At 51.8% G+C, this 20765-nt stretch overlaps 1 protein-coding gene across 1 annotated transcript in view; it reads right to left on the reverse strand.

The window, feature by feature from the left end:
* LOC142466781 (vomeronasal type-2 receptor 116-like) overlaps positions 1–17174 on the reverse strand; it is an 89664-nt gene extending 72490 nt beyond the window's left edge. Inside the window, exons 1-2 of the mRNA XM_075572228.1 lie at positions 16395–17174; positions 13782–14021 (exon numbers count right to left, since the gene is read on the reverse strand). Of these exons, the coding sequence (XP_075428343.1) occupies positions 13782–14021; positions 16395–17174 (1020 nt within the window). The remainder of the gene's footprint in view (positions 1–13781; positions 14022–16394) is intronic.
* Positions 17175–20765: the final 3591 nt, after the last annotated feature.

Genomic DNA, 20765 nt, shown 5'->3' on the forward strand with positions numbered 1-20765 from the left:
CGTGATCGGGCCGTCGCTAAGGTCGCGATCGCGTTGCTACGGGCCCGGCGGCTAGCAAAGAGTGCGCCGTCAGTTCTTAGTGGCTCGCGCATGCGCAGTGATCGTGCATGCGCAGAAGTTACCCCAGAGCCAGGGAGAAGTAGCGGGAGGCGGAGGATAGCAGTGAGAGAGTCAAGGCAGCCCCCTATAGCTCGCGCATGCGCAGGAAAGAGGCAGGAAAGCCCGCGAAGCTGTAGACTATTAGGAGAGGCTCTGAGCAGGGACTACAGATCCCATGAGACTCTGTATGCCCCATGTGACACCAGGGAGCCAATAGGGCTTAGGATCTCCAGTGAGGCAAGTGGATACATTTCGCGCGCTGAGCCCACGTTAGGCAGTCAGAGACCGGAGCAGCCCAGGGAAGGAGGTAGGGTACAGGAGTCAGGGACTCCCTGTATTAGGCCAGCACCCCCAGGGCCTGAGGTAGCTAAAGACCCTATTAAAGAGAGTGTTGCCAGGGACTGCCCTAGAGTAAGGGACCCTGTCACTCAGGCTAGTTAGTTGGAGTCAGGGAGCTGTGAGGGAAGGAAGGGTGCGGGGAGTGAGTGCAGCTCCTGCACCCATATAGGTACCCACACCCCAGGTAGGCCCCAACTCCCCCCCCTAGGTTAGTGGGTAAGCACGTAGGGAGGCCCCAGATAGGGACACTGCCCTTAGTGTAGTGCTGCCTTGTCAGAGTCACGGCTGTCAGTGCTGTGAGATCTGACAGGCAGGCACCTTTGTGTAGCACGTTGGCTGCACACCTCCAGTGGGTCACAGCTTGTTGCTGCAGGTGCTGGGATTAGTTAGTAAGAGTCAGGGATGGGAAGAGTCAGGGGAGGGGGGCCGGTTATTAACCCCTGTAGACCCCTAGGAGTTTTCCCCAAAGCCATCAAGGTTGCTGTACTATAGGGACGGCCTATAGTATAGCGCGTGTCCTGTAGTGCTGTAGGGACAGGTCCTATGTTAGGGATCCTGTCACAATAGGGTTCCTGTCACGCTAGTGCCAAGTTTCAGTTAGGGACTCAGCGGATGCTGCGGTTCCTGTGAAGCGGTTCGGACCCACGTTGGGGTCCACAGAGACTGTTTCCAGGGTGGGATCGCCCTCGGCAGTCCACGTGCAAGGAAGACGGTTGGGAATCAGATGTCGCCATCCTACGACTGATCCTTTGCGAAGTCCGTTGGAGATCCGAGCACGGGAGTGCTCGGCAGGTACTATCTAATACACAAGTGCACCAACGGGCCCTTAGCATAAATAGTGACTGCGCAGTCACCCACGTACTCTCCAAGAGTTGGGGACATTGGGTGGGGATTCTCGGGACACTGAGTGGGAGACCTAGTGTTTGGAAAGTGTCTTGCGTGACGCAGTACGTGTCTCCTCTAGAGAGGGACACCGGTTATTATGAGATGATGTGTTGTCTTGCATGTCAGTAAAGTTAGTAGTTATTATATCTCACTGTGTATGTAATTATTGATTGTCCTGCGAGGAACCCCTCCCCCTCTGGTGGGAGCCATCGCAGGTGGAGGCGCTGTACCGAGAAGATGTTGTCCATAGTATTGTAGTTGCCCCAAGTTCCCCGTCGGCGGAAGCTCAGCCCTCCTGTGAGCCAACAGGTAAAGCACCACACACCCGAGTAACACTGTATGTTTCTACACTCCCACAGTATAATCTGCGATTGGGGGGGGGAATACCCATTACACTTGGTTAATACCTGCCCAGTGCTCCTGCTACCGGGTGCGCAGATGACCTTTACTTGGGATCCCTTGCTCCAGGAGATGATCCAAGATGCCTCCGCCTCAACGGTGGGTGGCTCCCGCATGGAGTGATCCACCTTTATAATGTCTCTTATCCTTGCTAACGCAGAGGATGTATGACCTTCACATCAATTGCCAGGATAGTTACGGTTCCTGGCTGGACCCTCACTTGTCTAGGTTCTACAGGACCCTTTCCCCAGGATAGTTACGGTTCCTGGCTGGACCCTCACTTGTCTAGGTTCTACAGGACCCTGTCCCTAGGCTACTTTCCTCCCTGCACAAACACATCCTCCCCTCTCTGTGTCCCAGCTCCTAACTGACTGTAGAGGGAGAGAGGGGGTGGCCCGGTATTAAAGGGGTTGCACCCCATTTGGCCACCCCTGACCGCACCAGGGAGACAAGGGGTTAACTGGGCTGAGGTCCAGAAATGTGATTTAACCCTTGTTATGACATGTAAATGTATTTTCCCCTGTTCCATTGTAATGTCTGGTTACTCAGTGTTTGCATCACACACACACTAGAATCCATCCGGGAGCACAAGGGTTAATAATTCTTTAATGATTATAGCTCTTTGTGTAAGTTTCCCGCCTTTTCGGACACCATTTTGCAGGTCCCCATTGGCCGCCATTAGGGCTCAATGCATTTCAATAGGAATTTGTGCTGTTTTCGTCCTGTTTCCTGTAGTGACCAGCAGGTGGCGTCCGAGAGGGAGAGCGGCGGTTTCCCATTGAAAGTCAATGGGCTCATTGACTTCAATGGAGATGCCTCGAGGTAACCTAGTTGGCTGCCGTCCAGACCGCAAACCGCAAAGCGGATACAATGTCCTTCAAAAGAGCTAAAATCACTGGGTCAAGTTCAACGTCAATTAGCGGGGAAATAAACTGTTCTAGGGCACCTAGGGATAAAATTCTTTTTGCCCCTAGTTCCTAAGCGTCCCCCCACTCGACCACCACCGGGTCCCCGAATCCTGGACCCCCGATAAGGGTCGAACCAGATAGAGCGGGTCGCGCCATAGGCTTTGCCGGCGGCGGCAGAAACGGCTCAGAAAAATGACTAAGTGAGAAATGCTGAATTTTAGGAATCCATATCTCCGGTTCTGGAGTGTTCAGCGGATCAGGGTTTGGGGTATCTGTAGCCACTGCTCCGGCATCGCTGCAGAACCATCCTTGACCCGCTTGGACCAACCCGACGGAGTATGGACCCCCTTGAAGATCGGGACTTTTCCCATAGACTTCAATGGCAGAAAACCCCCATTGACTTCAATGGCGGCGATTTACCATTGAAAGTCTATGGCGGAGCTACCCGTTGTTTTCAATGGGGATTTAGTGAAAAGCTGAGATTTCTTTTTCAATGGAGATTTTTGTATTAAAATGATTTAATGTGCATTGGTGTAACTCCGGTTTCTTAGGTCGTAGCAAGTCGCTTTTTGGACCATATGGTGTCCCAGTTCTGGCAATGCGAACTGGGAAGTTTGGACCTGCTAAACCTAACGGAACCGGATATTTTAATACATTTATGTTTTATGCTTAATAGTGTATCTTAAGGTATGGACAAAGACCCAGAAGAGATTCTTTTGGGCCATAAGGTAGCAGATGGCCCTGGGGACGCCGCTATGTCTAGGATTTAAGTGCTGTTCAAAGAGTTTTATCACCCTCACTGTTTATCCGAAGCCCAAACCAGGGCAGGTCTTAAGTGTTCCAGTTAACACCTTTCAACAAAGGTTTTCCTGCCAGAACTCCAAATGGTAGACTGTCTGGCATTCCTGACGTAAATGTGGGGCTTCAGAAATGAGACCCCCAGAGTTCTACTGCGCATGTGCCAACTAGCAGGGGGGCATGGGTCAGAATGCTTTCCCACGTTAGTGAGTGGCTGGAGGTAATTGTAAACCAATCCCCTGTGCTTAAGGTTAAGAATAGAAGGAGAATGGTTTATAAACTGCTGTCCACCCATATATCCTTTGTCTTCGTTTGCTGATATGGTTACCTGATATCACCTGAATGATTTCCTCACTGCTGAAAGAAATGCTACATCATACTTCTCATTCCCCAACCCTTAAGTAAGTGTACTTCTTGTTTGTTACTGTATTATCTGTTGTGTTCACCTTTATTCTAAGGAATAAATACAATTTATTATATCTTAAGCCTCGTTCAGTTCAAACCCAATTATTTTTGTGTAATATTAATAAGCCTGTGGAAGCTATCGTCACAGGCGTATTAATAAAACTGGTGGCAGCGGTGGGATTGAACTGGACCTGGATTACAGTATTCTGTGGGGTACTGTGATCCAGTGGGAACTTGATAGTAATTGCAAGTTCCTGGGACTAAAGATATTGAACACACAGTAGTGCAACAAGTAACGCAAGTTGTCACACCACCTCACTGCTGTGACCCAGAACTCAGAGCCATGAGTGAAGAGGAGAACCTCTATTACCTGAGAACTAGAAATCCGCTAAAAGACAAGTGCCGTGCCTATGGACTGGAATATGTGGACCAGGAGGTCGAGGACATGGTTGCTGCAGTCACCGCATATGAAGCTGAGCATCCAGAGGTCCTGGAAGTAGCTCAGCTTGCCCTTTTACAGCCGCCCAGAGATCAGGGACTGAACCCAGTGCCGGGCCGGCAGGATCCCGGGGAGGGACCAAGTGCACCTCCCAGGACAAGTGCAGCAGGAGGGGCACTGATAGCTGCGGCTCCCAGTCCGTTTACCCCTGAAATGCTGGCACTGATAACAGCGTGGGGAGACCGAGGGACACCGGAGGAGCGGCTAAAGTTTATCTCTATGGCAATGAACAGACCCGCTTATTGCCCCCCGGTCCGACCCCCCAGAGATGGACTCCAACTGGACAAGCACAGTCTCACCAAGTATGTGGAGGGCACTGATCGGATTGACATGTTTCTAAGGAACTTTGAAACGCAGTGCCGGCGGTACGGGGTGCTTCCCCAGCATAGGGTTGCACGCCTGGACCCGCTACTCTCCGGCTTGGCTAAACAGACTTTGATGGCGCTTACAGAGGAGTTTGCTGATGACTATGACCACCTGAAAGAACTTTTGCTGTTTCAGCATGGTTTTACCCCTGAAGCTTACCGGGGTAAGTTCCGGCTGGAGGAGAGGCACCCTCAGGAGACCTATGTCACTTATGTGACCCGCATGGCTTTGTATGGGTTACACTGGGTGGAGGGCTCTGAGGCCAAGACTTACCAACGCCTGCTGGCTCATCTTTCAGGAGCAGCTCATGCAGCAGTGCCCGCCGGCGGTGAGGGCTTTTGTGTATGATAAAAAGCCCAAGACCTACACCGAGGCGGCGAGGATGTCAGATGACTATGTGGTCAGCCGGTCCCAGATGACCGCCAAGGTACCAGCCAAAGCGGTAACCCCACCGGCGCCGGCCAAGAAAGCTGTGAGTACCCCCCAGTGGACCCAAAAGCCGCCTGCGGGCAGCGGGTCACAGAAGGCGGGAGAGCTCCGGCATGAGCGCCGGTGCTACAATTGCAACAGCACTGGTCACATCAGACCAGATTGCCCGGAACCCCTGCGTTCCAACGGACCCTATCGAGGGCAACGCACCCCAGCTGCAAAGCCGGTAGCCCGCGTGCGGGTGGCTTCCACCAAAGAACCAGGACCGGTCATGGAAACAACTCCCAGCGAGACGTCCCATGTCACCCCTACCCCGGTTTCTTCAGTGCCTACAGCCAGGAGCGGAGAACATCACAGCGCAGACCTGCAGCAGACGGACGGCAGGAGCAAGCATCTCACCCCGGTCACAGTCGGTGACCGGCAAGCAGTTGGCTTACTTGATTCAGGAGCTGCAGTGACCCTGGTCCGACCTGATATGGTCCGGCCAGAGGAATTGATCCCAAGCCCTGGGATGCAGATCACTGTGGCTGACGGAGAGCCACGTTTCCTGCAGGTGGCCCGCATTTTTTTGGATTGGGGGGTGGGCAAGGGTGTGCGGGAGGTGGGGGTTTTACCAGGTTTGGATGCTGAAATTCTTTTGGGCAATGACCTGGGACCGATGACCTGCACCTACGACCATGTGCCCCAGCCCGCTGCAGTGGCGGCGGTTACCCGGAGCCAGACCGCGGCAATGCCGGCGGTGGCCACCCCAGTCCCCCAGCCTTTGGGACCAACGTTAGCGGAGGGCACAGAGGAGCCCAGGGAGGTAAGCCAGGATCAGTTGCAACCACAGGCTGACTTACTGTTCCCCCTTACCGTGTCCCCTTCCCCTGACAATGACATGACTGGGGGGGGGGCAGATTTAGGAGCCCAGTTTAGGGAGGCAGTGAAGGTAGACCCTACCCTGGCCGGCGTGAGACTTCGGGCGTCCGAATCTCAGGCAGGGGAGGGCACTGAGCGCTGCCTATGGCATAAGGGACTCCTATACAGAGAAGAAGGGAACCCGGGAATAGAGAAGGGATTGACCGGTAAGCGACAGCTAGTAGTACCCCAGGGGTACCGACAGCAATTGTTACGGGTAGCTCACTCTATTCCGTTAGCGGGACATCAGGGGGTCACCAGAACGCGAGCCCGGTTATTGCAGCGTTACTTCTGGCCGGGGGCATCCAGGGATGCGGCTGATTTCTGCCGCTCCTGTGATGCCTGCCAGCGAGTAGGTAAGGCGGGCGACCGTGTGAAGGCACCCCTGAGACCCCTACCGATAATAGGGGAACCCTTCCAGAAGGTAGCGATGGACCTGATAGGACCCCTCATGATTCCTAGCAGGTCAGGGAAGCGCTACATCCTCACGGTGGTGGATTTTGCCACCCGGTACCCTGAGGCGGTAGCGCTGGGCACCATAAGTGCCAAGACAGTGGCAGCAGCTTTGCTGAACATTTTTGCTAGGGTAGGTTTCCCTAGTGAGATCCTAACTGATCAGGGGTCGCAGTTCATGAGTGAACTGTTACATTGTCTCTGGGATGCCTGCGGTGTACAGCACCAGCGCACTACCCCTTACCATCCCCAAACAAACGGATTATGTGAGAGGTTTAATGGTACCCTGAAGCAGATGCTTCGGACCTTCATAGAGGCGGAGGGGAAAGACTGGGAGATTCACCTGCAGCACTTGCTGTTTGCATACCGAGAGGTACCGCAAGAATCTACAGGCTTCTCCCCCTTCGAGCTACTATATGGCCGCAGGGTACGTGGACCTCTGGACCTCTTCCGTGAGGGATGGGAGGGGGAGACTACTGCTACTGATGCTTCAGTGATCCAGTATGTAGTAGATCTCAGAGACCGGTTAGAGATGCTTATGGGGGTGGCCCAGGACCACCTCAGGGCTGCTCAGACCAAGCAGAAGCAATGGTATGACCAGCAGGCCCGTAGCAGAGAATTCATCCCAGGACACAGGTGCTTGTTCTCAAACCCACTCGGGAGAACAAGCTGATGGCTGCCTGGTCGGGACCGTACCCGGTTATCCGAAAGGTGAATGAGTGCAACTATGTTGTACAGGTAGCGCCTGAGAGGCACAAGACATATCACATTAATATGTTAAAGGAATACAGAGCACCGAGTATGGGAGCAGTAATGGCCATTTGTAGCCCACTGCTGGAGGATCCGGCGAGCAATGCTCTGCCTGATCTCCTAGGGGAGGCAAAGCAAGGAAACACTGTTGAGCAGGTAGAGATCGGGGCACAGTTGAGTGCTAGGCAGAAGGGAGAAGCCAGGGACATGCTAGCTCAGTATAGCGCCCTCTTCACTGACATGCCAGGGACCACACATCTCACCAAACACCCAGTACACACAGGGGACCTGCAGCCTCTGCATAAGCACGCTTATAGAGTGTCAGCAGAGGTCAAGACAAGTATGGAGAGAGAGATTGAGGAGATGCTGACCCTAGGGGTAATTACTCCGTCCCAGAGCCCTTGGGCAAGTCCAGTAGTCCTAGTGCCTAAGAAGGACAAAACCACCCTGTTTTGTGTGGACTACCGGTTGCTCAACGCTGGGATGGTGTCAGATGCTTACCCCATGCCCCGCATGGATGAGTTACTAGATGAACTCGCGGGGGCAAAGTATCTGACCACCATGGATCTGAGCAAAGGCTACTGGCAGATTCCCCTGACCCTGGAGGCTAGGGAGAAGTCAGCATTCATCACTCCAAGTGGCCTCTATGAGTTTTTGGTGATGCCATTTGGGATGAAGAATGCCCCGGCTACCTTCCAACGCCTGGTCAATAGGTTACTGGAAGGGATGCAGAGCTATGCCAGGGCTTACTTAGATGACATTGCTGTCTTTAGTAATTCCTGGGAATCCCACATAGGACATGTAGCTGCGGTGCTAGATAGAATCAGAGAGGCTGGGCTTACCTTAAAACCCACTAAGTGTATGGTAGGGATGGCAGAAGTCCTGTACTTAGGGCACAGGGTGGGTGGAGGGCATCTCAAGCCAGAGCCAGCCAAGGTAGAAGCCATACTTCAGTGGCCTGTTCCAAAAACCAAGAAACAGGTCATGGCCTTTTTTGGCACCGCAGGGTACTACAGGAAATTTGTCCCACAGTACAGCGCCATGGCCAAACCCCTGACTGATCTGACTAAGAAGCAACTGCCTGTGCTTATTACCTGGTCTCCTGCCTGTGAAAATACTTTCCAGGCACTGAAAGCTGCGCTTGCTGAGGCCCCCATCCTGGCTGCCTCAGATTATACCAAGCATTTTCTTATTCAGACTGATGCCTCAGACTTTGGTGTGGGGGCTGTGTTGAGCCAGGTGGGGGACGACGGCAAAGAGCACCCTGTGGTGTATCTCAGTCGCAAACTGCTCCCCAGGGAGGTGGCATATGCCACCATTGAAAAGGAGTGCTTGGCCATTGTGTGGGCACTCAAAAAGCTCCAGCCCTATGTCTATGGGAGGGCTTTCACGGTCATTACCGACCACAATCCCCTGAGCTGGCTACAGAGGGTATCAGGGGAAAATGCCAAACTGCTGAGATGGAGCTTGGCTTTGCAAGAATTTGAATTCACCATTCAGCACAAAAAGGGTAGTGAAAACAGCAATGCTGATGGACTTTCACGCCAGGACTATCCCTCTGAGACTGAATTCATTAATGGTGCCGGCAGTGCCCCACTCCCCGTCAGGGCCAGTGGGCCACAGGACACGCATTAAGAAGGGGAGGTGTAGAGGGAGAGAGGGGGTGGCCCGGTATTAAAGGGGTTGCACCCCATTTGGCCACCCCTGACCGCACCAGGGAGACAAGGGGTTAACTGGGCTGAGGTCCAGAAATGTGATGTAACCCTTGTTATGACATGTAAATGTATTTTCCCCTGTTCCATTTTAATGTCTGGTTACTCAGTGTTTGCATCACACACACACTAGAATCCATCCGGGAGCACAAGGGTTAATAATTCTTTAATGATTATAGCTCTTTGTGTAAGTTTCCCGCCTTTTCGGACACCATTTTGCAGGTCCCCATTGGCCGCCATTAGGGCTCAATGCATTTCAATAGGAATTTGTGCTGTTTTCGTCCTGTTTCCTGTAATGACCAGCAGGTGGCGTCCGAGAGGGAGAGCGGCGGTTTCCCATTGAAAGTCAATGGGCTCATTGACTTCAATGGAGATGCCTCGAGGTAACCTAGTTGGCTGCCGTCCAGACCGCAAACCGCAAAGCGGATACAATGTCCTTCAAAAGAGCTAAAATCACTGGGTCAAGTTCAACGTCAATTAGCGGGGAAATAAACTGTTCTAGGGCACCTAGGGATAAAATTCTTTTTGCCCCTAGTTCCTAAGCGTCCCCCCACTCGACCACCACCGGGTCCCCGAATCCTCGAACCAGATAGAGCGGGTCGCGCCATAGGCTTTGCCGGCGGCGGCAGAAACGGCTCAGAAAAATGACTAAGTGAGAAATGCTGAATTTTAGGAATCCATATCTCCGGTTCTAGAGTGTTCTGCGGATCAGGGTTTGGGGTATCTGTAGCCACTGCTCCGGCATCGCTGCAGAACCATCCTTGACCCGCTTGGACCAACCCGACGGAGTATGGACCCCCTTGAAGATCGGGACTTTTCCCATAGACTTCAATGGCAGAAAACCCCCATTGACTTCAATGGCGGCGATTTACCATTGAAAGTCTATGGCGGAGCTACCCGTTGTTTTCAATGGGGATTTAGTGAAAAGCTGAGATTTCTTTTTCAATGGAGATTTTTGTATTAAAATGATTTAATGTGCATTGGTGTAACTCCGGTTTCTTAGGTCGTAGCAAGTCGCTTTTTGGACCATATGGTGTCCCAGTTCTGGCAATGCGAACTGGGAAGTTTGGACCTGCTAAACCTAACGGAACCGGATATTTTAATACGTTTATGTTTTATGCTTAATAGTGTATCTTAAGGTATGGACAAAGACCCAGAAGAGATTCTTTTGGGCCATAAGGTAGCAGATGGCCCTGGGGACGCCGCTATGTCTAGGATTTAAGTGCTGTTCAAAGAGTTTTATCACCCTCACTGTTTATCCGAAGCCCAAACCAGGGCAGGTCTTAAGTGTTCCAGTTAACACCTTTCAACAAAGGTTTTCCTGCCAGAACTCCAAATGGTAGACTGTCTGGCATTCCTGACGTAAATGTGGGGCTTCAGAAATGAGACCCCCAGAGTTCTACTGCGCATGTGCCAACTAGCATGGGGGCATGGGTCAGAATGCTTTCCCACGTTAGTGAGTGGCTGGAGGTAATTGTAAACCAATCCCCTGTGCTTAAGGTTAAGAATAGAAGGAGAATGGTTTATAAACTGCTGTCCACCCATATATCCTTTGTCTTCGTTTGCTGATATGGTTACCTGATATCACCTGAATGATTTCCTCACTGCTGAAAGAAATGCTACATCATACTTCTCATTCCCCAACCCTTAAGTAAGTGTACTTCTTGTTTGTTACTGTATTATCTGTTGTGTTCACCTTTATTCTAAGGAATAAATACAATTTATTATATCTTAAGCCTCGTTCAGTTCAAACTCAATTATTTTTGTGTAATATTAATAAGCCTGTGGAAGCTATCGTCACACTGACAATCCCTGTCTTCACACAACATTGTTGCAACTGTAACGGGTATTCCCTCTATCCCAATCACAGATACAGTGTGTGTGGGTGGAAACCTATGTGTTACCAAGTGTGGTGCATATACCTGTAGGTTCACAAGAGGCCTGAGCCTCCGCTTGTTGGGAACCTGGGGTGAGTCCGTCAGCTCGATCTAATTTGCAGCACTTCCACCTGTGCAGGGTTCTAAGAATGTAGAATGTTGCCTACACAGGACCCACATACACAATAAGTACATACACAGGGATGTACATAACCAGTTTATATATATGCAGGAAATAACACACACTTAATAACACTCCCCCTAGGGAGTAACTCCACAGTCTATAACGCAGTCCCAAAATGTCTTTCACTCCACTAGGAGTGTACCTACCCACCACCGTGTATCCCCTCACCGTGTCCACAGCCTAACCCCTTTGTCCCGTGGTCAGCGCTGCCACTATGTGTAATTATAATATGTATAAGATACGTTGGTGCACTTAGGAAGGTACCTGCCGAGCGCTCCTGCACTCGGGCCTGCAAGCAACTTTGAAAAGGATCTGCCGCTTGGTGATCCCGTCTGATCCGGTGTTCGTCGCATGAGGGTCCGCCAGGGGCGATCCCACCCTGGAGATAGTCTTTGTCTCTTGGGCACAGACTTGAGCCAAGTCTTTTCTCGGGGAGGGCAGCGTCCGCTGCGTCCCTATCTAACACTAGTACTACTGTGACAGGGTCCCTAACCTAGGGCCTGTCCCTGTAGCACCACAAGCTTGGGGAGTTCAGAACCTATCTGGGGCCTAGGGGGTTGCTGGCCTAATGCAGTGGGTCGCTGACCCCTGCACTCACCTGCTTCCCCTAGCTCTTCCCGGTCCAGACTGCCTTGTCTCCCGTGCACGCAAAATGTATCTATCCCCTGCAAGCAGGGAGCTCCCTCAGCCCTATTGCTCCCTGGCATCATGGGGCCACTCCCGAGGCTCATGGGACTTGCAATCCCATTCAAGAGCCTTCCCTGGTAGGCTAGCATTCACGCGCTTGTCCTCCGCATGCGCGAACTCTGCCGGGCCGTCGGGACTCACTGCGCATGTGCGATCTACCGCAAGATGTCAGCGCCCTGCCCGGGAGCTGCCGAGAACCCTAACTACATGCCCGTAGCCCTAACAACCGGCCGCTCGCATCCCCGGCAACCTCCAAGCCAGTTCTCATCTGCCCCTCACTCCTGCGATCGCCGATGGGTCTGCCATTGGGTTCAGCGGCACCCGCGATCGCCAACCAGGTGAGGGAGGGGCGACGGGCAGAGGGGGATCTGGCTACATCCTCCCAATGGTAAAACTGAATAAAACTATGTACAGAAGTTATATAAAGAAAATGGCACCACATCGTTATATAATAAAAATGCAACAACCAAATGCGATCTTAACTTATCAGCTCTACATTAGATTGTACAGTTCATTGAACATCACCATGACAGACTGCACTCTGCTGCGAGACCACTGCTGAGCCCCATAATGGGGTGCCCCAATTTGATCATAGGTTACCCGATTTGGAGGGTACCTGACTCTTTGGCTCCTTCGGAGCTGTTCTTCTGCAACTCTCTCAGGGGAGTAATAAACACAGTCCTGAGGCTCAGCCTCTTCCCTTGAGGGGAGAAATGTCTCTGAACAGTCCCTGTTCGGTACAAAGCATGGGCTCTGTGGATCCAAACTCTGGCCTGTTGGTGCCACCTTAGTAGGCATTGGCCTACAGTGCCCTTTACCCGTAGCTCCTCCAGGAGATGCCCCTCCATTGGGAGAATCCCTTTGAGAGGGTCCTTCTATGGGATCTTCCAGAGTCTCAAGATTGGTATGATCAGGTACAGTCTCTTGGCCAATCTCGGAGGAATCAGCCTCACCGTTCATTGGTGTGGCCAGTGTTTCTGTGTCCTCATCCCCCACTTGTGGAATGGGGAGGAGGTGATTTCGGTGCCATAACTTTACCCGGCCATCGGTGTCTTTGATGCGGTAGACCGGGAGGCCAGGCATTTGAGATTCTATTTCATATACACCGTCTCTCCACCGGTCAGCCAATTTATGTTTTCCCGGGACTAACAGATTGCGAAGCAACACAGCGTCTCCAGGACGAAGTTCCTGATATTTGACCTTATGGTCGTATCGCATTTTATTGTCAGCATTCAGCTTAGCTGTGGATTTCTCTGCCTGTTGGTACGCCTGTTGCAAGCTGTCTTTGAGTCGTTGCACATATTTGAAATGGGTAGCGTTGTGTATCCCATCCGTCGATATGCGGAGGCGTACATCTACTGGTAGTCTCGCCTCTCGTCCGAATATGAGGAAGTAGGGAGAGAATCCAGTTTACTTGTGTCGGGTACAGTTGTACACATGAACCAAGGCCTCTACATGTCGACTCCATTCAGTCTTCTGGGCACTCTGTAGAGTTCCGAGCATGTCCAGTAGGGTTCGATTAAATCGTTCTGACAACGCATCTCCCTCAGGATGGTACGGGGTTGTTCGTGATTTTGCGATGTTCAGCATTTTGAGCAGTTCTCGGATCAGAGTGCTCTCAAAATCCCGACCTTGGTCGGAGTGAAGGTGGTTGGGAAGACCGTAGTGCATGAAGTACTTCTCCCATAATATCTTCGCCACTGTGATAGCTTTCTGGTCTTTAGTGGGGAAGGCCTGGGCATACCGGGTGTAATGGTCCGTGATGACCAACACATTGCATATTCCTCGGCTTTCAGGCACATTGCACAGAAAGTCCATACACACAAGGTCCATTGGGCCAGAACTTTTCAGATGGCCCATAGGTGCTGCTCTAGTAGGCAGTGTCTTGCATTGTATACACCGAGTAAAACGGCGACAGTGTTGTTCTAGGGCCTCTCGCATCTTGGGCCAGAAAAAGCGGTCTCTGACCAACCCAAAGGTCTTCTCTACACCGAGATGTCCATGCTCATCATGTAGGGACTTCAACACCATGTATTGCAAGTTCTTAGGGAGGACTAGTTGTCATCTGTCGGGGTGGTTGTGGTATTGTACCACCTGATAGAGTAAGCAGTTGTCGATTTCGAATTTGTCTGCTTCACGCATGAGCAAAGCAACCAAGTCTTTGGGAGCATGCTTCAAGAGAGCTTGGTTCCTCTTGTCAACGGCTTGCCTAATAATACTAACTACAGAGTCCTGTATTTGATAGTCTACTAGATCTTTCCACCGTAGCACTTTGTCCTGAGTAATGTTCATTCCTTTCGGATCGCAGTAGGCTGTGGGGACGGCCTGCGACTGGCATCCCAAGGAATCTGCAACCCGTAATTCGGAGAAGGCCACTTGGTCGTTGATGATGGCGGCAGTGCTACACATAGCGCGCACCCCTGGTCCTGGGAGTTCTTCCCATTCCTCATCATCTGGAGTAGCGCTTAGCCCTGGTCGTCGGGATAGGGCATCAGCCCCTACATTCAAATGTCCCGGCTTATACTTCAGGGAGAATCGATAATTATTTAGGGCTGCCAGCCATCGGTGCCCTGCTGCGTCTAATTTGGCCGAGGTATTGATGTACGTGAAGGGATTGTTATCCGTGCTTACCTCAAATGTAACACCGTACAAGTAATCGTGGAGCTTTTCCGTGATGGCCCATTTGAGAGCCAGGAATTCCAACTTGTGGACAGGGTACTTCTGTTCACTGGGTGTCAAACTGCGGCTGATGTAGGCCACTGGTCGAATGCCCTCGGGGTGCTTCTGGTGCAAGACGGCACCCAAGCCATTTAGACTGGCATCAACATGCAGAACATATGGTTGTTCTGGATCAGCATACGCAAGCACCGGCGCTTCGGTCAGACTTTTCTTCAGCTTCAGGAAGGCCTGTTCACACTCAGGCGTCCATTTATTGCCGAACGCTTGATGGGCCGACGTGGCCTTCGTTCCGGTATCTTTGGTGTATATCTTCAAGAGATTGTTCAGGGGTTTAGCTCGACTAGAGTACCCTTCCACGAAGCGTCGGTAATACCCGCAGAAACCCAGGAAGGATCGCAGCTCCGTGACATTCTCGGGACGAGGCCAATTCAAGACCGGTTCCACATTGGCTTGGTCGGTGGCGATTCCTTATGCCGACACGATGTGTCCAACGTAAGTCACCGAGGTGTGACAGAAGCGACACTTGTCGAGAGACAATTTCAACCCTTCTTTCCCAAGACGGTCTATCACTTTCAGCAGTCTCTCTTCGTGCTCTTCCAGAGTTCTTCCGAAGACAATGATGTCGTCCAGGTAGACTAGATACACCCAAGGGTTCATATCCCCGATAGTCTTCTCCATTAGTCGTTGGAAGGTAGCAGGGGCCCCACATATACCTTGTGGCATACGAGTAAATTGGTAGAACCCCAATGGACAGACGAAGGCTGTTTTCTCCTGATCCTCTGCATTCATGGGCACCTGATAGTACCCTGATCGTAAATCGAGCACACTGAACCACTGGCTTCCGTTCAGAGCATTCAGAATCTCTTCAAAGCGAGGAAGGTTGTACTGGTCCGGTATCGTACGGTTATTCAGGGTTCAATAGTCCACACACAGTCGTACAGACCCATTCTTCTTCCTTACCAGCACTATGGGAGAGGCGTAAGGGCTTCGAGACTCCGTCAAAATTCCAGCGGTCTCCATTTCTTGCAAGACGTTCCTCACATCGTCCACATCCCTAGGGGCGATGCGACGAGAGCGTTCGTGGAACGGAGTGGCATCACTCAGCCTAATGGCATGTTGAGCGCTGAGACTGCACCTCACATCAATCTCACTCGTGGAGAACACAGTCCATTGTTTATTCAACTGGGTTGTCAGCCGCTCTTTCCACTCAGTTGGCAACGTCGACTCGCCGAAGTTGAAGTCTAACTCGACTAACCACTCATTCACTGCAGCAGCATTCACCTGAGACGTTGTTTCCACAGGGTTAACCGGATATATGCAGCCCAGACTCTGTGCGGCATCAAGATCCATCGGGAATGGGGAGATGTTTTGCACATATACGTAAGTTCGTAGAGGGATTTTAGTCGTCCACTCCCTCACTTCAGGTAGTACCCTATACCCTCTCTGAACTTCTTCCTCAGGGGTACTCTCCAGTGAAGAGCTGATCATTCTCATCTCGCTCGGGATAACAGCACTAGACGGCCATTCATTGCACTCCCCCTGGTAATATGGTTGTCAGTCCGCGTTGACGATTGTAGAGATCCCCGTGATGCTCCAAGGCATATACCCGGTTGCACTCCTCTCGTAAGACGGGGTCTAGAAGCGAATTGGCCAGCGGCAACTCGTTGGTCTCTTTCAGGTATGCTCTGATCACAGCTTGTACTATATCAGTTTTGGTTCCCAAGATGATCGGATACTTGCACTGGTCTTGGGGCTCCGGGCATACCATTGCCGCTACATGCATGGGGTGTTTCTTGCCGGTGTTCAGTTTGAGTATTTCCAGTTGGACCTTACAATCCCATCGATGGGGTAGTCTTCATTGCTTAACCCCCTAACCTTCATATGTTCGTCCGACCTCAGGGGGCAGTGTCTAAGGTGCTGGTCATAGGACTTGTTGTATATGATGGTCACTTGTGATCCCGTGTCCAGTAGGGCCGATGCATAGATCCCTTCCAGTACAACAGGCACGATGGCCAAGGGGCCTACTTGACTGTAAGCTTCCCTTGGTGAGGCGGCATCACCGGGGCCGGAGTCAGAAGGGGCATCTTCGGTTCCAGGAGGGGGTTCTGAGTCAGACTCTGCCATTTGTACTCGGCAGACCATTGACCGGGCTGAGTTTCCTCTATCGGAAGGTTTTTCCTCTGGAGGATCCTCCTTCTCCGGACAGTTACTGGAGAAGTGGCCCTTCTTACCGCAGTTATAGCACACAACCTCCCGTCGTTCTGGACGAACCTTGGACGGGGAAGGTGGTCTGTCGGAGGGTTTTGGCTTGTACCCTTTAGGCGGGGCGCTGGACTCTTCCTTCTTCTCCATAGACCCCTTTCCTTTTGATACGGGTGGGCCCTTGGGTTTTGCGGGAGAGTGTAACAAGGCATGTGCTTCATGAATTTTCACCTTGCGCAGCAACCCGGTGAACGTAGGTGGGCTTCCTTCCATTAGGGTGCTGCGGAGCATATTGGCTATGGGATGAGTGGGGCTTGATCCCCGCAGGTACTGTTTACGTAGCGCCTCATCCATCCCAGAGGCGAGAATCAACTTACGATTGAGTAGAGTTTCTAAAACGAGTTGCAGGCGGTGTATAAAGGCCGATATGTCTTCCCCTTCTTTCTGGTAGAGATTATAGTTCTTCTTCCAGATTGCTCCTTCATATTCCGCTAATCCGTAGGCTTCCAGCAGGAACTCCACTATCTCCAACGGCATCAACTCTGGGTGTTGCTCCCTGTGGATGGTTACAATGGTAGAAGCTGGGGGCCTAAGACACTCCATGATGAGCTGCCTTTTTACTTCCTCAGTGCACGACCATTCCTCTACTACTTTTAATGCATTCTCCCTCCAAGAGTCCATCCCTTCCTCCCCCTGCGGTATCGGAAGTACGCCAGAGAAGGCCTTGAGTTTCCGGTAGTTTTGTGACTGGGAGGCCATGGTGATGGCCTCTATGAATTGTGGTAGTGTCACCCCCAATACAGAACCGTCATTAGTTACCATATTGTCTCTGACAGGCCGGGGATTCGTCTCACAGGGAGTGGGTGCTGGTGAAGGAGGCGGGCTGTCAGCCCAACTAGCGGCTCCCGTAAGAGCGCTTGGAGTAAAGGAGACTTTGGGTGGGGGACGGTCTACCCAGTTTGGGGTACTTGACACCGGGGCAGTAAGTGGCCAAGTGCTGGTGGACGGTTCATGTGAAACCTGAGTTGAGTCCCCTGATGAAAACATTTCCCATATTTCGGGTAAGTCCTAGTATATAAGGGGGTAGCCTTCTGGCGGGGCTTCGGGGGCTACCAGGGTGTTCGGGGCCTTTTCTTGGCGTATGTCCCACATCCCGGTAAATAGTATGGCGCTTGAATGACCAGTAGAGTCGAACACCCTGCCCCGGTACCATACTCTATATGAGCCTAGGAGCTTCTTCAGGGATTCCCGGTTTTCACTTTCTGACACTAACGCTGGGATGTTTCCTATGACCACTACGTGACTAGGTAGTTCCCTGGAGGAGATGGCCCAAGTATGGACTTCTTGACTTGAGGGAATTACCATGTTGCTGATCTCTTATGAAACTGATTTGAATAGGGCACCCCAGGTCTGAATCTGAGCAGCGCCTCCAAAATGTAACGGGTAATCTCTCTATCCCAATCACAGATACAATGTGTGTGGGTGGAAACCTATGTGTTACCAGGTGTGGTGAATATACCTGTAGGTTCACAAGAGGCCTGAGCCTCCGCTTGTTGGGAACCTGGGGTGAGTCCGTCAGCTCGATCTGATTTACAGCACCTCCACCTGTGCAGGGTTCTAAGAATGTAGAAGGTTGCCTACACAGGACCAACATACACAAAAAGTACACACACAGGGATGTATATAACCAGTTTATATATATGCAGGAAATAACACACACTTAATAACACTCCCCCTAGGGAGTAACTCCACAGTCTATAACGCAGTCCCAAAATGTCTTTCACTCCACTAGGAGTGTACCTACCCACCACCGTGTATCCCCACACCATGTCCACAGCCTAACCCCTTTGTCCCGTGGTCAGCGCTGCCACTATGTGTAATTATAATATGTATAAGATACGTTGGTGCACTTAGGAAGGTACCTGCCGAGCGCTCCTGCACTCGGGCCTGCAAGCAACTTCGAAAAGGATCTGCCGCTTGGTGATCCCGTCTGATCCGGTGTTCGTCGCATGAGGGTCCGCCAGGGGCGATCCCACCCTGGAGATAGTCTTTGTCTCTTTGGGCACAGACTTGAGCCCAAGTCTTTTCTCGGGGAGGGCAGCATCCGCAGCGTCCCTATCTAACACTAGTACTACTGTGACAGGGTCCCTAACCTAGGGCCTGTCCCTGTAGCACCACAAGCTGGGGGAGTTCAGGATCTATCTGGCACCTAGGCGGTTGCTGGCCTAATGCAGTGGGTCACTGACCCCTGCACTCACCTGCTTCCCCTAGCTCTTCCCGGTCCAGACTGCCTTGTCTCCCGCGTGCGTGAAATGTATCTATCCCCTGCAAGCAGGGAGCTCCCTCAGCCCTATTGGCTCCCTGGCATCATGGGGCCGCTCCCGAGGCTCATGGGACTTGCAGTCCTGTTCAAGAGCCTTCCCTGGTAGGCTAGCGTTCACGCGCTTGTCCTGCGCATGTGCGAACTCTGCCGGGCCGTCGGGACTCACTGCGCATGCGCGATCTACCGCAAGATGGTGGCGCCCTGCACGGGAGCCGCCGAGAGCCCTAACAACTGGCCGCTCGCATCCCTGGCAACCTCCAAGCCAGTTCCCATCTGCCTCTCACTCCTGCGATCGCCGACGGGTCCGCCATTCGGTTCGTCGGCACCCGCGATCGCCAACCAGGTGAGGGAGGGGCGACCGGCAGAGGGGGACCTGGCTACACAACTTTGCAGCATGAGAATCTGTCAGCCTTATTGGCTGTCTGGCTGCCTGTGACCAGGGTTAAAGTGCAGTCCCCAGAGGCTGCTGGGAATTGTAGTCCTTGGTGGCTCTCTTTAACATTGGGCCTCGTGCGCGCTGTGTAATGGCGGCCGCCGCTGCTAACTGCGCATGTGCGAACTGGGGGATGTCCCTGTCTATGGAGAGCCTCTTCTCACTCCCTGTAATGGCTGCCGTATCACTTCTGGGGCTATACTGCACATGCGCGAGCTTCTGCGCATGTGCGAACGTATACAAAATGACGGCGCCCTGTAGCCGATGTCGCTGGGAGCCCCCGGTAATGCGATCACCCCTGCAACTGCCCTCACACTGTCGCAGGTAAGAGAGAGAGAACCGAATGTCTTGGGAGCCAGAGGGGACCTGGCTACACTGTATAAATCACCGCCCGGAGGGTATTCCATATTCCACAAATGTATGATTGTAATTATGTTCTTACGCTATACAGTTATATTTCCATTTGCTATATGCTTTGCTATGGAGGGGTTTTGTCACTTTTTTTACTCACCATAACTTAACTAAGTATATATATATATATATATATATATATATATATATATATATATATATATATATTTATATATACAAGTGAGTGTCCCCATAGTACAAAGGGTGCTTGGCACCAATACCCTGATGTCTTTTTACCCATTGTCAAGGCCCACCCAAAAGTGTGTATGGTAGTGCTACCCGTGAACCGTTGGTGCACTTTAGTTGAGGTACCGGCCGGTACTCCAATACCCAGAACGGTCGATTAACAACAGGGATCCTGGAGATCCAGCGAAGCCTCCGCCTCTGTGTGGGGTGGGTTCCAGCAGGATGGTCCCACCAATAAAATAGTCTTAAATGATATATGCCTGGATCAGGTCCCAGACTGCAGGCTATGCATCACAACGTGGTGTCTTCACTGGCACTCTAAAATAACTATATCCAGCTAATGGGGAAATGTCCCTAGCGAGGGGTATCCCTGAAGCAGCCACAATCTAATTAGGTGATTGGGTACTATCTTGGACCTAAGGGGGTTAATTTGACCTAGTATGCGTGCCACTGACACCCACATCTTATCTTCCCTGTCCTGGCTCCAACTGAACTAACTGTCAGCTTGCACTTCAAGCGTTCCGAAAGAAAGAGAAAGAGAGAGAGAGAGAGAGAGAGAGAGAAAAGAGAGAGAGAGACAGAGAGAGAGAGAGACAGAGAGAGAGAGAGAGAGAGAGAGAGAGAGAGAGAGAGAGAGAGAGAGAGAGAGAGAGAGAGAGAGAAAAGAAAGAAAGAAAGAAAGAGAGAGAGAGAGAGAGAGAGAGAGAGAGAGAGAGAGAGAGAGAGAGAGAGAGAGAGAGAGAGAGAGAGAGAGAGAGAGAGAGAGAAAGCTGGTACCATTGTCTGCCTGTGCTATTTAGCAGCTGCCCCTTCCCCCAGGAAACTGCTGAGCATAATTCTG

The sequence above is a fragment of the Ascaphus truei genome, chromosome 1, assembly GCF_040206685.1.
Source record: "Ascaphus truei isolate aAscTru1 chromosome 1, aAscTru1.hap1, whole genome shotgun sequence".
NCBI classification, from domain to species: domain Eukaryota; kingdom Metazoa; phylum Chordata; class Amphibia; order Anura; family Ascaphidae; genus Ascaphus; species Ascaphus truei.